This window comes from Crinia signifera, chromosome 4, assembly GCF_055691185.1.
Source record: "Crinia signifera chromosome 4, ASM5569118v1, whole genome shotgun sequence".
Lineage (NCBI taxonomy): Eukaryota > Metazoa > Chordata > Amphibia > Anura > Myobatrachidae > Crinia > Crinia signifera.
In genome coordinates, this window is record NC_139220.1 from 134,822,163 (window position 1) to 134,837,444 (window position 15,282).

At 40.4% G+C, this 15,282-nt stretch overlaps 1 protein-coding gene across 1 annotated transcript in view; it reads right to left on the reverse strand.

Annotated features, from left to right (window-relative positions):
* Positions 1–234: 234 nt before the first annotated feature.
* The window catches only part of ZFC3H1 (zinc finger C3H1-type containing), an 85,102-nt gene continuing 70,054 nt past the window's right edge, over positions 235–15,282 (reverse strand). The window contains exons 25-35 of the mRNA XM_083182547.1: positions 14,342–14,447; positions 14,061–14,259; positions 13,675–13,769; positions 11,888–11,998; positions 7,099–7,203; positions 6,846–7,011; positions 5,484–5,584; positions 3,670–3,771; positions 2,386–2,425; positions 972–1,034; positions 235–852 (exon numbers count right to left, since the gene is read on the reverse strand). Coding sequence (XP_083038673.1) covers positions 724–852; positions 972–1,034; positions 2,386–2,425; positions 3,670–3,771; positions 5,484–5,584; positions 6,846–7,011; positions 7,099–7,203; positions 11,888–11,998; positions 13,675–13,769; positions 14,061–14,259; positions 14,342–14,447 — 1,217 coding nt within the window. The 3' untranslated portion in view covers positions 235–723. The remainder of the gene's footprint in view (positions 853–971; positions 1,035–2,385; positions 2,426–3,669; positions 3,772–5,483; positions 5,585–6,845; positions 7,012–7,098; positions 7,204–11,887; positions 11,999–13,674; positions 13,770–14,060; positions 14,260–14,341; positions 14,448–15,282) is intronic.

Consider the following 15,282-nt stretch of genomic DNA (forward strand, 5'->3'; position numbering starts at 1 on the left):
AATAATTGACCACTCTTCGGCTCTGATGCACTGGCATTTTGCAATAGTATCTTTTGTCTTCAAGTTTAACAGTCTCAACTTAAGAGTCCAAAATGCAGAAATGTAAAAGAAACAAAACAAAAAAAATATCCCTCAAGTGCACTTAGCAGACTGACAGCCTTGGTTTGGCCGAGGACATGCTGCTTTAACTGCAATTATTTCCCAAATCCTCCCACCGTTTTCAAAAAAAAAAAAAAAAAAAAAAAAAAAAAAGACCAAATTGATAAGGATTTAGAATGAGAGACTGATTGCTTTTGGATTGTAAACAGCAGCCCCCAAAGCTAATATCAGACACGGGGTCTCACAGGCATCAGTGAGAGAGTCAAACAAGTTAGAAACACAACAACAAAACGGGGATTGCAAAAATAAAATGTAGAGGGTAAGGGAAGAGAATGGACACAAAAAAATTAAAAAAATAAATAGACAGAAACAATAAAAAAACAGCAAATCTCTATAATTAACTATACTTACGTACACGATGTAAAGAGAACCTTGTTGGGCCCAGTAGCAGGCCAGATTATGGAATTCAATTCTCCAGTTTAAGTTGGGCAGTATATTTGATTTTGCAGGTTACAGAAAGCAATGACTCAGAATAGGTGTGACTTTCACAGGCTAATCTGAATCAGACTATTCTTGACCATTTTGGCAATTTAGAGTAGGATTTTGGCTGACTGCAACGAGTGTTCAGCGATTCTTGCTTTCTGTGTTTAAATTTAAGAGCTCATCTAGGCTGACTCCAATCTCTTGAAACTTGGAAACTAGTTTTCTCAGGTTATCAGTTTTACCTCCTCCTGATGCTTCAAACAAGAGTTGCTGTAAAAGATGGGGAAGCACATGTGGTAAGGACACAGTCTTGCTCACATCTACAGGCTTGGTAAACAGAAATAAAACTTCAAGAACCCCAACAGAAAAAGAAAAGGAGAAAACATTACATCTTTCCAAAGCTCAGCACACAGAGGTAACTTCTGCAGGGCTCTTTGGTACAGACGCTGGACCTGCAAAACAAGGTGCAGTTTCAGGAAAAGGACAGGTAACTGGTTACTTTTCTCATTAAAATTAATTGATTTACACTGGCAATGTTTGGCAATTGATTTACACTGGGTGTTCCATCCATTACAAGTGGTGTAATTTTATAGCCAGTGGCTGGCTGGGACGGGTGGGGGGTGCCACATGGCCCCCAGGCCGGTATATTTTTCAGTGTCCTGGGCCTGGCTTTGTGTGCCTGGCGGCCGGGAGACAAAGGATGCGGATGTCAACTATTTCCTTATCATCCTGATCAGTGGCGGCACGGCGGGAGCGAATAGTGAGGGAGATGGGCAGTACAGCTCACAGCTCCCGGGTAGAGAGGAGACTGCCATGCCAGCCCTGAGACAGCCTCCAATAGCAGCAGGAGCTAGTCAGGATACTGTCAGGTAGGGCTGGTAAAGCCCATGCATCTCCTGAAAGCCAAGCTCTACTGCCCATCTCCCGCACGATCAGCTCTCCCCCCCCACCACATTACATGCGGCTGGCTGGTTGTGTTGTTGATGTTAAAGTAAAGTGGGATGGGGCGGAGGGCGGTTAGAATGGTAAAAGGGGTGGGCTGTTTGCTTGTGTTGCCCCCGGGCTGAAAGTTGCCTGCCAGCCCCTGTCGATAACCCCTTCAAAAACATTAATAACTAAAAAAGATAGTGTTCTGTAAATGGTAGCTATTTTACGCCCTCAAGCAATGTTGATCTTCCAGCAGAAAAGCTTTTGTTTTATTTTTTTAACTATTTAAGAAAATGTAATCTAAATGTATGGAACTTGTTCAACTATGTAAAGTAACCCACAATGATCAGTGACCAATTTGTTTTTTTCTATGCGAATAAGAAAATATGTATACCATTTTAGCTTGCTATTTAAGTAACAGAAACCATTTTTTGTTATACATTAACTGAACAAAAATTTAAATAAATAATCCATATGACGTAATGTTTCTGCAACCAAATGGCTTAGATTGCAGGAATGGTAGATAGTAGTCTGATGATCCAATGCCATGTCCAGAATTTGGACACTATTTGTAGCCTTATGTTAGGGTGTTCCTACATTATTAAAGCAAGTCAGCAGCCAAGATGATCAGCACCACCTTAAATAATTTAAAAGTTACTGGTACAGCTCGCAGTGGTTCCCAACCCTGGTCCTCAAGTACCCCTCACAGTCCAGGTTTTCCAAGTCTCCCAGCAGGAGCACTGTGTATTACTAACTGTCACATTTATAAAATCCACAGGTGACCTGGAAAATGTGAACTGTTAGGGGTATTTGAGGACCAGGGTTGGGAACCACGGCTCTACGGCATCACTGTTTGAAGCATATGCAAACGCTTACCTCCTTCTGTCCCTTAAGGAAGGTTTCTACTGCAATGGCTCTAAGGAAGTAAAAACAAAAAAAACAGGTTATAACTGCACTGCCTCAATGAAATTTTTTGTGAAAGTGTTTTACAGTAGCATAAGAAATTGTAGCAGTAAAAAAAATTAAGGGGGTGTTCAATGAGCCACAGGATTTAATACCTCCAGTCGGCACTGGAAGTATTTCAATCAAACTGAATACTCCTCACGCGAGTCCCTGCAGAAGAAGGAGTAACCCAGTGGTTCGTATACTCTGTATTGTGGCACACTGGGGTACCCCGGGACACTTACAAGGGTGCCCTGGATTAGTGGTCCAGGACCAATTCTAATAATTTATGGTTAATGTAATAGGAAAAACTAGTGCTTTAGGCTGCCAATCATAACATATATGAGGGAAAACAGAAGTGAATACTGTCTTTCGTCACATAACTGACCCTAAAAATAACATCCTTCATTTTATTTATTTTTTCTAAATTTCTGAGAAACTTATGGCCTAGGGGTGCCGTGGAACTCTAGGGTGCTATGATTCAAAAACGTTTGGGAACCTCTGAAATACCCTAAAGTTGTGACAAAACCTCAAAAATTGAGTGGCATGCAGAACAAAAAAAACACTTTGAGCCCACAGTTCACGTGTAATTAATTGAATAGCCTTTCCCTGCCCCTGTGGTGAATTGATTACCACCTAAGTAGCATTCTTAAAATGTAATTAGTAGCTGAAGTTCCACATGGAAGATGATCTTCACAAATTTTCTGTTGGCATAAAGAATATAAAAGGTTAAAATGAAATGGTCACCGACCAGAACAAAATGGCGCTCAAAATGGAGTAAATGTGTCTTGCTCTCGCTTCTTTTTTTTTTTTTTTTTTACACAAATAAAAAAAGAATACAGTATGACGCTATGGTATCAGTTTCTTGAATTACCCTGTTCAGATATGAAAAAGAAGCAAGATCAAGACACATTTACTCCATTTTGAGAGTCTTCTTGTTCCTGTCAGTGACCATTTTTTTATTGTCTAGAGTTGTTTGAGTGACACTTGCATTGATGGATTCCAGAAGTCAGCCTGTGGTGCATGTGTTCCATCATTTTTTTTTTCATAAATAAAATATCATCCATACACAACAGTGTAAATCTAAATTACACTAAATTTCCAGAAAAATTGTTTGATAGAAGATTTAAAAGGAAGCAAACCCCATGACAAATTCAGATTAACGTTACCTGCATACTACATTATAAAGTAAAACAAAAGTAACATTTTGTACGTTACATTTTCCAGATGGACAGGCACATTGGGAAGTTATATGTAAACATCTTGGATTGCATTTTCACAATTTGAACATTGTTGTCTTCCAATTCTTGTTTAAGTACCCTGGAAGTATAGGATTACAAAAAGCATACTGTACTGTGATTGCAAGCAAGACATACAAGTGTCCGAAAGCTCCCTTGTTCAACCTGACCAAGTAAAAGTGCTAATTATCCTTTGTTTCTCAAAGCTGAAGTCTATCGTTGGAAAAACAAAGCACATAGCCTTTTTAGAAATGTATAATAATGTATACAAAATGCAACAGCAGCACCAGCAACCCCTGTAGAGGCTTTAGAAGCCTTGTCATGTCTTATTAATCTTTACAGCAAAGAGCACTGAAAAGGAATCCTTCGGTATCAGGTATGTGCAGTAAATTGTCCTCATTTACACAGGATAAACAAAAAGTTTAAAATTGTATTCTCGATCAACAATCCCAGTCTTCATATATAATACATTATTAGCCTACTACAGGCTGTCTGCCATATGTAAAATGTTTGGGAGTGGAGGTATTTTGGATATGGGATTTTTCCATATTGTAGAACATTTGCATACCGGGAAAATGTACTTTTCATGACAAGCTTTGCATCAAAAAGAAAGCATATCTTTTACCACACAAACATTTAATTTGTACAAAATAATCAAAACACATGCTCAAAAAATATATATTTCACATGAAATAAGAACCGTTTGTTACCATTGAATGACCCTAATATTTAATGAAATATCATGTGGATGGGAAACCATTCTGAACACTAAATGCATTTATGTTACTTAAGGAGCCCATACACGCTCAGTTTTGGGCATACGTTTTGTAAATAGTACACATCGCATCGCATGCCTTGTGCATGCGACGCGATGAAAAGCTAGTACAAAAAGTATGTGCAGCACATACTTTTTGCACTGTATGATGAGATGCGTGGGAGCGCGCATCTCAAAGTACAAAATGGAGCCGACGCGATCGCAGCGTGTATGGGCTCCTTTATACACATAGCCTGAAGATAATCTTACACTATGTTTAACAACTGTGCACATAAAGCAATGTTTGTGTGCATACACTAAATATAATCCCATAGCCTTAATATACTTTCACACAACTTTTAATCATTTTGTGTAATTAAACCATCAGAAAGCAAAAAGATCATGCTCAAAATCTTGTTTTTCAGGAATTTTAGATATGGCAGACACAACCTGTACTAGTAAGGTGTTGCTTTACAGGGGATAACCATGGTGATAACAAATTCTGGTCACTGCAGAAAAGTTTAAAAATTAATTTTTTTTTTTTTATAACGTGTGGATTTTGTGTGACTTTTTTCACCGTCACCTACTTGTTTTAGGTTTGTGCGTTGGTGTGTTTTGTATTTCATTTCATCTTTTATAACGACAAATGCATGTTGACAGATCAAGCGTCATCATGAAAAAAGAAATACAAACAGAACTCTTCTTCCCCCCCAATAGCAAATAGCTGTGTGTGGCCTCAAAAACGTAGGACTGCTAATGATTTTCTCTACTAGACAGCAATCCCATTGAACCAAATGAAACATTCCACATAATGCAAGGCTTTATATGAAATACTTATTTCCCAGCTCTCCTTTGACTTCCACATTTGTATATAACAAAAGCTACTTTTATGGAGACAATAACTAAACCAGCACACAGCCAATGTGACATTTTATAAATTCTAAAAGGAAAAAAACAGAAATACAATTTTTTTTTGCATTTACCATACCAAACGCCTACGCTTTTTAATTTTACATGCTAAATTTAAGTAATCTGCTCACCTGAGTGCAAGCCCAAGATTTGTAGGCATCATGGAAGAAAAGCGCTCCAATATCCTAGGATGCTGTGACTTTGGCGCACAGCTTAAATAGAAGTAGATTACCTGAAAATACAAATGACAGATAACATTGGGAATGTAGCATTGCATACATTACTTAAGATTCAGTGGGAACGTTGAAGTCAAAGAATCTTTCAGGATGAAAGCCAAGTGATCAAAGTTTAGAGCTTCACATTTTTTAGGACTTTGTTTTATGGGAGAGGAGGGAGGTGATCGAAAACCATGGTAATCACACAAATATGGAGCAGAACAATGCCAGAAAGCCCTGTGACTTGGCAGCATTTCCTAATCACACACCAACTTTAGGACATCCCCAACTAGTCAGCAGAAAAGCCCCTTCTATCTGTACTAGAACATAAAGCAGACACTGCTTTACATTTTGATATATCTATATTTTTTCTCTTGTAGTTAACATTGTACTACTTATACGTCAGCTACAGTTATGTACATTTGTGGCTATATGCCTATTTAAAAATGAAATGTAACATTAACTCCCACTCCTGACCTAATAAAAAGAAATCTATATATACACATGGTCTTGATAAAAGGGGTAACTCCCTGAAACCTTGGCTCCCTGAAACTACAGTCTCTGTATTATTGTGTTTCATACTCTGAGTGACATCTTACTATTTGGACCTATATATACACACATGAATAAAAATCTTTTGATTGCATCTTACGAAGTCTGACGAGTGCCTCTTCAATTCGAACTTTATACACATGCATGTATATAATTTCCTGCAATATAATGGTTACAGATGGAGCCGCTCTCATCTGAGTGGCTCCCACCCCGCCGGCCCACACCATTGCCAGTAGGCGCATGGCGGAGATGCTTGCGCGCACCATTCTCTGCCATGGACACGCGTCCACATCTGCCTGCCCACCCTCAGCCAGCAGCCACCAGATACTGAAATATGAGGCACTACTGGGGAGGGAGACAGCGGCTCCATCTGTATAACACTAAGTGATTACACTAAGTGATTACACTAAGTGATTACACTAAGTGATTACACTAAGTGATTACACTAAGTGATTACACTAAGTGATTACACTAAGTGATTACACTAAGTGATTACACTAAAAAAGTTGACGGTTAAAGTTATGTGAAAAATGTACTTTGGTTTTAAACAAATAATAACTTGTAAAATAAGTATATAATGCACTTGTTGGACATTTACGCCATTTTATCATTAGTTATGTGCATGGTTTATTCTTATGTTGATGAAGCTTGCCACAATAGTAACATGACCAACAGTATCTAACTTTCACTACAGTAACAATCAAACGCTCTTCACCACCACCTTACCAAATTATGGAATTCGTAGTTGGTCCAGTACTCAGCTGTGCTAAAAGGAGTGGGGTGCCGTGTGGGAACAGTCATTAGGCATCTGTTAACTAAATCGGTAAAATGCTTACTATCTTGAACCTTATTTCTGGATTCCGCAATTTTGCTGTTAGTAAAGACAAGATAACTGAAAAGAAAAGAGCCAATAAATATTACGGCACATCTACCTGTAAAATGATGCCCACTGAAACATGCAAGCACTAGAAATACTCACTCCATCCACAGCTTCTGCAGTATATCCTGTTGCATTACAGCCCCTAAAGCAGCTTCATATGCATCTGCTGCCTCCTCTGTACTTGCCTTTATAGACTGCCACAGACTGCAAATAAGAATTTACAATGAAGGATTGTGGCTGCCTCACAGCTTTCTTTACCATGCAGACTTAGGCAACACAGCCCATGTACTGACTGGCTGAGGCTCTTTAAACATTTTACAACTGCCCCCACCTCTCAAACAATGTACAAGAGTAACCAGGTCCACACCTATCCTCAAATCATGGCAAATAGCCATGTTTAAAGCACCATAGATTGATACTTAGCTCTGCCAAACCAGTCAGTCATACTATGCAAATAGTACAGTACAAGCATACCAAGATGCAAAATTGAGGAAAGTACTGTAGCACTGTGTAAGTTAAGCAGGCAAAACACATATCCAAATACTTGTGACCCTCCCCATGCATCATTAGGCATAATCTGTGACCTAACACCAATTCCTTATACCAAGTACCTCCTCCCCCACCCTCATCTTAAGTATCTAGTACACTTTTTGCAGATGTAACATATGTATATGTTTTGAAAGTAAATAAATCCTTCTTATACACTCAGTGATACGCTGATGTACACTCAGGTATCAGAAAAACAGATACACCTCTCTAGTAACATGTAGGTCTTCCTGTCGATCTGACCACAGCAGCAACATGACACAGGACATGGACTCCACCACTCACTCTGGAGAACGGTGTAGATTGAGCGCACCATGCCACTTGCCTAATGGGTCCGTAATTCCTTAACATTCACTGGTGGTGTATCCCTGCCACTGATAGCACCTTGAAAGGCATCCTACAGGTGTTTTATTTGGTAAAAATTTGGCAAACTAGAGGGCACCTCATGGTGCCTTCAGCCAGAATCTGGTGGCTATGGCCTTATGTGGTTGTGCATTGGTGTACTGAAGATGCCCACTACCATCGTAGTATGGCAAACTGGTGCAAATAACCCCCAAGGACTGAAGTAGCACTGCTGGTTAGTAATTTCTGCTGATTTATTAGGGGTCCTGAGCACCTCTCCGCCGGCACCCGCATGATCCCCTCTCCACAGAAGAGAGGATATCATGCGGGCGCCAGCACTGTGTGAGGCGCTCAGGTGCTTGACAGGAGCTTAGGAGTAGCAGCGCTGGGCTGCCGCGGAGTCAGAGGCTGCTACGGAGACGCTGAAAACGTACATTACAGAAGGCAGCTGTCGAGCTGCCAGGATTCAAACAGGCGCTACGCTGATAACGTAGCTTCGAGAAGTAAGGCAGTTTGGCAAGCTGCAAAGATTCATAGCTAGAGCGGCACGCGCTGCTGCCGGGAAACTAAACAAGTACCTTTTTTTCAAAGTTGCTTAAACCGTGATGGTTGCCATCTTCACGGCGAAGTATACAACAGCAGATTGCAGAGAGAACAATTCCAGAATATACTATTTAATCATGTGAGGTTTTGTGGCAAAAGTGTACTAGAGATGGGGCATCTTACTTCGTAACAGTTCCTTAAGTCCATCAAAGTACTAACAAGGCCGAATACTATGTTGCCTTACAAGATTGGATACATTCAAACAATGGACATTCACTTAACAAATGATAGTAAATAGTATTCTTTAAAAAATGTATTCAAATCAATTGTAATGATGAATCCTGATGGCAACTATATAGGTAATTAAACTAACTTGTTATTTAGCTCCTGGATTAAGTGCACAGGAGCTATTCAATTATTTTCCAGGTACTCTTTACCTAGGACGGCGCCCATCGCGGGCATCGCGTCCATCGCATGCACTAAAGTAACGGGTGTGACGCGACCGACGCAATGCCCGCGATTTCCCATAGGGATCAATGTTAAATTTTTCAAAGGACGCGATTTTTCAGTTCAATGCCCGCGATTTTGCCATAGGAAACAATGTTAAATGGGCCACAGAGTCCAAATAGGCACCCTTAGCAGTGAAATGTCCCCCACAATTGTTAACGACACCCCACTATCCACGCGAACCCGAAGCGTGGCGAGCGCAGCGAGCCCGCGAGGGGCGGCGGTATGCGTCCTCCGACCTTTTCATACCCCCACTATCCACGTCGGCGTGGAGTTGAGAATAGAATAGTGTGGCGAGCGCAGCGAGCCACCGAGCCCGAAGCGTGGCGAGCACAGCGAGCCCCGCGAGGGGACGCGGATACCTGTGAAGCCCGCGTAGGGCCGCGTTTACCTGTGAAGGTATCCGCGTCCGCTCGCCACGCTTCGGGCTCGGTGGCTCGCTGCGCTCGCCACACTATTCTATTCTCAACTCCACGCCGACGTGGATAGTGGGGGTATGAAAAGGTCGGAGGACGCGTACCGCCGCCCCTCGCGGGCTCGCTGCGCTCACCACGCTTCGGGTTCGCGTGGATCATGGGGCGTCGTTAAAAATTGTGGGGGACATTTCACTGCTAAGGGTGGCTATTTGGGCTCTGTGGCCCATTTAACATTGTTTCCTATGGCAAAATCGTGGGCATTGAGGCATTGAACTGAAAAATCGCGTCCATTGAAAAATTTAACATTGATCCCTATGGGAAATCGCGGGCATCGCGTCGGTCGCACCCGTTACTGTAGTGCATGCGATGCCCGCGATTTTTTACACCCGATGACCGCGATGGACATCGTGGGCGCCGTGCTAGGTAAAGAGTACCATTTTCCATAATAATTCCCAATATATGATGTGCTAAACTGCAGCTCTCCGGCTACTTAGCTGTCAGATTGTGACTAGCACCGAAAGTCGACTTAATAGAGATTTCTACCTGCACCTCTAATGGGTGTGCTGAGAAAACCAAAGTGCAGCCTTGGAGCTAGTCACAGTAGGTAGCCGAATAGCTCCCAGGCACCTAGCTTTGGAGCTAAATTACTGCAAATTATATGAATTGCCCTCTATGTATCCACCAAAAAGCAACCCCGTTTATTATTTATCTTTATGGATCTAAATCACATTTAAGATAGTTTGATCCACTATTATGACAGTATTAAGTGCGTGTAGATAAAATGTAGATAGTATAGGCCTTGTAATTGGCAATCATGATGCACTATTGTATATAAATTATCTTTATGGATTCCACTGTTCTTCCCACATTGGGGTGTATTCAATGCTTTTTGCGAGCTGTGACAGCAAACAGGGCTGTCTGCTCGCTGTGACAGCACGCAGGGTCAGTATTCAACTGACCCCCTGAACGCTAGGTTTTTGGAGCGAGGGGGAATGGCTTATGTGGCCCACTAAAACAGCAAGAATCATAGCTCAATGCAGCGGGTTTCCTGCATTAGCCGCGAGCCTCGCTGTTTGGGGGAATCCGTGCTGTCCTCCCACAGCAAGGATCCCCCCGGAACGTTGAATAAGGTGAGCTGCCGGCGCGGGGGTTAAAAGGAGAGGATCGCTTGCTTTTGGTGATACCCGCCATTTAACCCCCTTGCCGGCCGTATTGAATACACCCCATTGTTTTTTACACAGGGCAAACACATACATATTTATATACACATATATACATAATACACACACACACACAAGTGGTAGTCAATTTTCTTTGATTGCTATGGGAATTTCATCATTTTTATTGCACCACATTTACACATATTGCAAGAATTACAAATGTTCCATTCTTGTAATGTATGTTCTTTTATTTTTATAGGGAGTGAAGAAGCCAATTCATTCTTCAGATTACTGGGCGTAGTATAAATACATTTTGGTTAGTATCCTACTGATATTTTCGAGGATGGGGTATATAGGCAGAAATTTCCAGTTCTTTTTAACAAGTTTTTCCATTTCTAACTTATAATAAAACTATAACCAAATTTATCATTGTTGGTGTTTATGTTGGCTGGTTGAAATAGGTTTCTTTTTTCTGCCCATTTTTAATCATGCAGTTTATTTCCTTTAGAATAACCTATAATTTATTGATTAGCAGTTCTAGTGAAATTCATACTATGAAAGGTTAATGCAACTTATGATCAGTGTTAGTATTAGGCGTTTTGTTTGATCTTTCTTCTAAATATTTAATTAAAGGGCAAATTCTCTTAAGATTAACTTTTACATCATACTTGAAATTACAGTCTACCGATGGATTTCAATCATTACAAAATGTTTTTTTTAGTTTTTTATTTCACTGTGGTTTTTGCCTTTTTCCTTTAACTAACTTTGATAGTCTATGCCAATTCTAATACTATTTGTATACCCATGTTCCAATGCCTTCAGAAAAAGGAGTTATTTACCTTCAAAACATACTGTAGCAGGAATACTAAATCAGACTAAACGTGCACATTGCTGGAGATGTAGGGACAGCTGCAAAATGCCCCAACATAGTTTTGCAACAAAATTGCATGAGCAAATATACATTTTCCTAATTAAATAAAGGAATGCTATTGATCTGTTGAATCCACTTCCTTTTTACACAGGGTACTCGGGCACTTGTGTAAATAATAGTACAATCCATGTTAGAGAGCCAGATGTCAGTAAGCATATCTATTGAGTTTTAAAGTTGGTGCATTTTTTTCTCCAAAGCATAACCCATTGCTGTTAATGAACATTTCTTCTATAGCTCTATATTTACACATATACATAATTTAAGGGCTACGCTTGTGTCCATTATCCCTTGCACAAGGCAACCAGCAAAATAGGTCACTTAATTAATTTAGAGAATGGCAACACAGGCAACTCCAGCAAAGCTGACTCAAACTAAACCGAAGTAGGGAATTACATCTAGTTTGACACATTAAAGTTATGTTTAAATGAGACCCACAAGCTCACCAGAAAACAAGCCAGAGGTATGGGGTTTGCATATTTGAAGTATTAATAAGTCCATCTACTTTACATGTTGGTGCTTTGAAATCCAGCGGCACAGTTAAATTCAGAAGATATCTAAAATGGGCAGACAAAAAAAAAACCAAGAAAACTGTTAAATGTGAATGGACACAGCACATATTTTTTACCACCCCAGATCAGTTATTTCCCCTTTCTCCTCAGAATTTATACCGGAGAGACGTTAAGAAGTTACATTGAGATCACTTGCTTATGTGGTCATACACAAGTGTGCTTCATAGTAAAGAATACATGTCACCATTTCTAAAAAAGATTCCAGGAAAGTAGAGTTTGGAGTTTATGTTCTAACTCCTAAAATAAACATCTACACTCCAGTTAGCATTCACAATGGCTTTCTACACAGCATTTTCTTAAAACAATTAGCTCTAGTAACAATTATATTACAATTACTGTGCTGATTTGCATGAATCCTGGACAGAGAACTTGCACATAGACCCCTCATCTGCACACAGGTCGTTTCTAGATCACTATTGAATGCCCAAATTATTCCTACTGACATGAGAATTTTCCAGCTTTCTGACTTTTTTGGACAACCAGCCCTACACGTTGTAACAATTTTTGTTTTATCTCTTGCTCAGGTCTTAACTTACTCCCTGGGCAATCTACGGAAGTTCTGCATATGCCCGCCCATTGAGCAATCACCATAGACTATTGCAGCAGCTGTATGGGTGGCCATACACACAGCAGGATGAACCAATATATCTTAAGATGGTGTGTTGCACAGCCAACGCAATATATCTGAACAATGCTATTCACAGATACATACACACTGGCCGATGGTCCATTGATATTACGGTTACTCAATTGAACAGCCGATATATCGGTCAGTGTGTATGCAGTTTTAGACTTCCATTTCTGGGGATTTGGAGCCACAGTGACACAAACTAATGTTTCCCTCTCACCATAGCCAATCATTTACCAATTACGATTGGCTAAGAAAGTATTACACATATGTGACACCAATTCCTAACTTAAGTCCTTGACATATTCTATAATGATAACTGTATAGGCAGCAGTGCAGGGATTACCCAATCTCCTGGCTTTTGATGTCAAATTTTTAATGCAAGTAGACAGTTGCTATTCTTCAACATTAGAAGTTTACACTGTAAGTGCAAACACTTATAAGTGGATGACATGCAAGTAATACTAGATTCTACTCTGTGGAATATCAGTCCTGTTACATCAGGTTACTCCTGTTTACATTTTGGGTTCACTGAAAACCTTTGTTTCAGGTAAAAGGATTGTGAGATTTTCCCTGTCAAATACAACTAGCCAATGGAACAGGGAATTCTTAATTCTGCTAAAGATGGGCACATTGCCCATTTCAACTGGGGTTTTTTAACACCAAGAAATAAATGCCGGTTTTCTGAAAATTCCTAATAAGTCTATCTCATCTATATTGTACAATAGATATCCACATATAAAATGTGCAGAAGGTTAGTTCTCATCGGGATGCAGTTACAATCCTGGCATTCAAAATCCTGACGCCGGAATCCTGACACTTTCTCCCTCTGTGGGTGTCCACGACACCAATAGAGGGAGAATAAATTAGTGTGCCAAGCGTAGAGAGTCACCAGGCCCACTGCGTGGCGAGCGTCCCCGCCTTGTCGGGATTTAGAACCACTCCCTTCTCATCTTTACAAAATTTACAATGGAGTACAGAATTTAAACAAATGTAGGTATATCTCCCGTCTCAGGGTGGTGCTTCACTGTACCTCAGAAGATCTGTTGGACTACATTCCTCATCAGCATTTTCAAAGAAACAACTTACAAATTCTTCTATTAAAAAATATATGTTCTCAACACGACCCTGCAAACAGAAACATTAGAAAATAAGACCTCATCTCAACCTTAATGAATAAAAAAAACAAAATCAAATCTGGCCAGACAATTTACTGCACTAAATGAATATTGGGATCTACATTTTCACCTCCCCAAAAATGGTAAGTGGTGCTGCAGGAGACTGTGCTCTTCTAGTTCAGTGAGGACATTTTAAATATACTGAAAAACCAACAAATACCCAACGCATTCTGAATAGAGTGGAATTGCTCAGCAAAAAGGGGTGAGACACTTAAGGACAAGGCACAACACATAGTTTTACCTGTTCTACTAAAAACTTGCAGACATTATAGAAAATCTGTGCATTCTCAGGATTACTTCTGAACGCAGTGATCCAGACATCAATTCCATTTTCTGGCTGCCCAATCTTGATGTACACAGAACTTATAGCCTCCAGGATGTCACAGTTGGCGCAAGAACTCTCCAGCAACTGCTTACACAGATTCACCGCTGCAATATGCCTTAACCAAAAACATGCAAGGAATATAAATTTATACTGAAGGAAATGATCTTTCCAATACCAGTACTTCCCCAAGTTCTTACCTGTTAAGCATAAGATGCAACGAGATCATATTTTTATAAAGTGGCAGACAAACTTCTATTCTTTCCTTGGCATCCATGCCTTCATCCGAACAAGAAAAAACAGCAGCTGGTAAATTGGAAGAAATTGGATAACATGTCAATAGTAATCTTCTGTAAGGTTATGACAGGAATGTAAAAGTGGTTAGACACTAAAGCATAACAGAAAAAAAAAAACTTAGTGTGAATTAGGGTTTGCTACAGGAGCAACAGTCAACTGTTGTCCCTTGATCCCAGATTACAAAATACGGTCAAGTCAACATTATTTCCGTTGGGATGCCCTCGTATACACAGATGGGCAACTGCAGACATCTAAAATGCCATTAATAAAAACTAGTGCAAAGGGAAAACAATTGGTCCACTCTGGAAGACAGCAGCTGAAACAATGTCATGAAGCCAGTTCAGGACTTATGTAGAATGTAATTTGTCATCTTGTTATAGGGACTGATTATTGGAGGGTTTCTAAAGAACTGTAAGGTTCAGCAAGTCTTCTGGACATTCCTGTGGGTCTGTAGGGCCCCCCAAAATAAGAGGATTTTGGTACTTACCGGTAAATCCATTTCTCTGAGATCAGCAGGGACCACTGGAATCACATCGGGTATTAGAGCTGGGAATGCTGGGAGCTAGGCACTTCTTAATAATAATTAGGGGATACTAGCTCCTCCCCTCTAAGACCCACAATCCCCCAGTGAGGAAATTGGCCCACCAGAGGAAAGGGTTACAGAAAAACCATAAACAACATAACCATACATACAACACGCAGGTATCGGACCGGGCTGCAACAGCAACCACAACAGGCAGAATCCAACAGCCGGGCGGGTGTCCAGTGGTCCCTGCTGATCTCAGAGAAATGGATTTACCGGTAAGTACCAAAATCCTCTTTTCTCTGACATGCAGCAGGGACC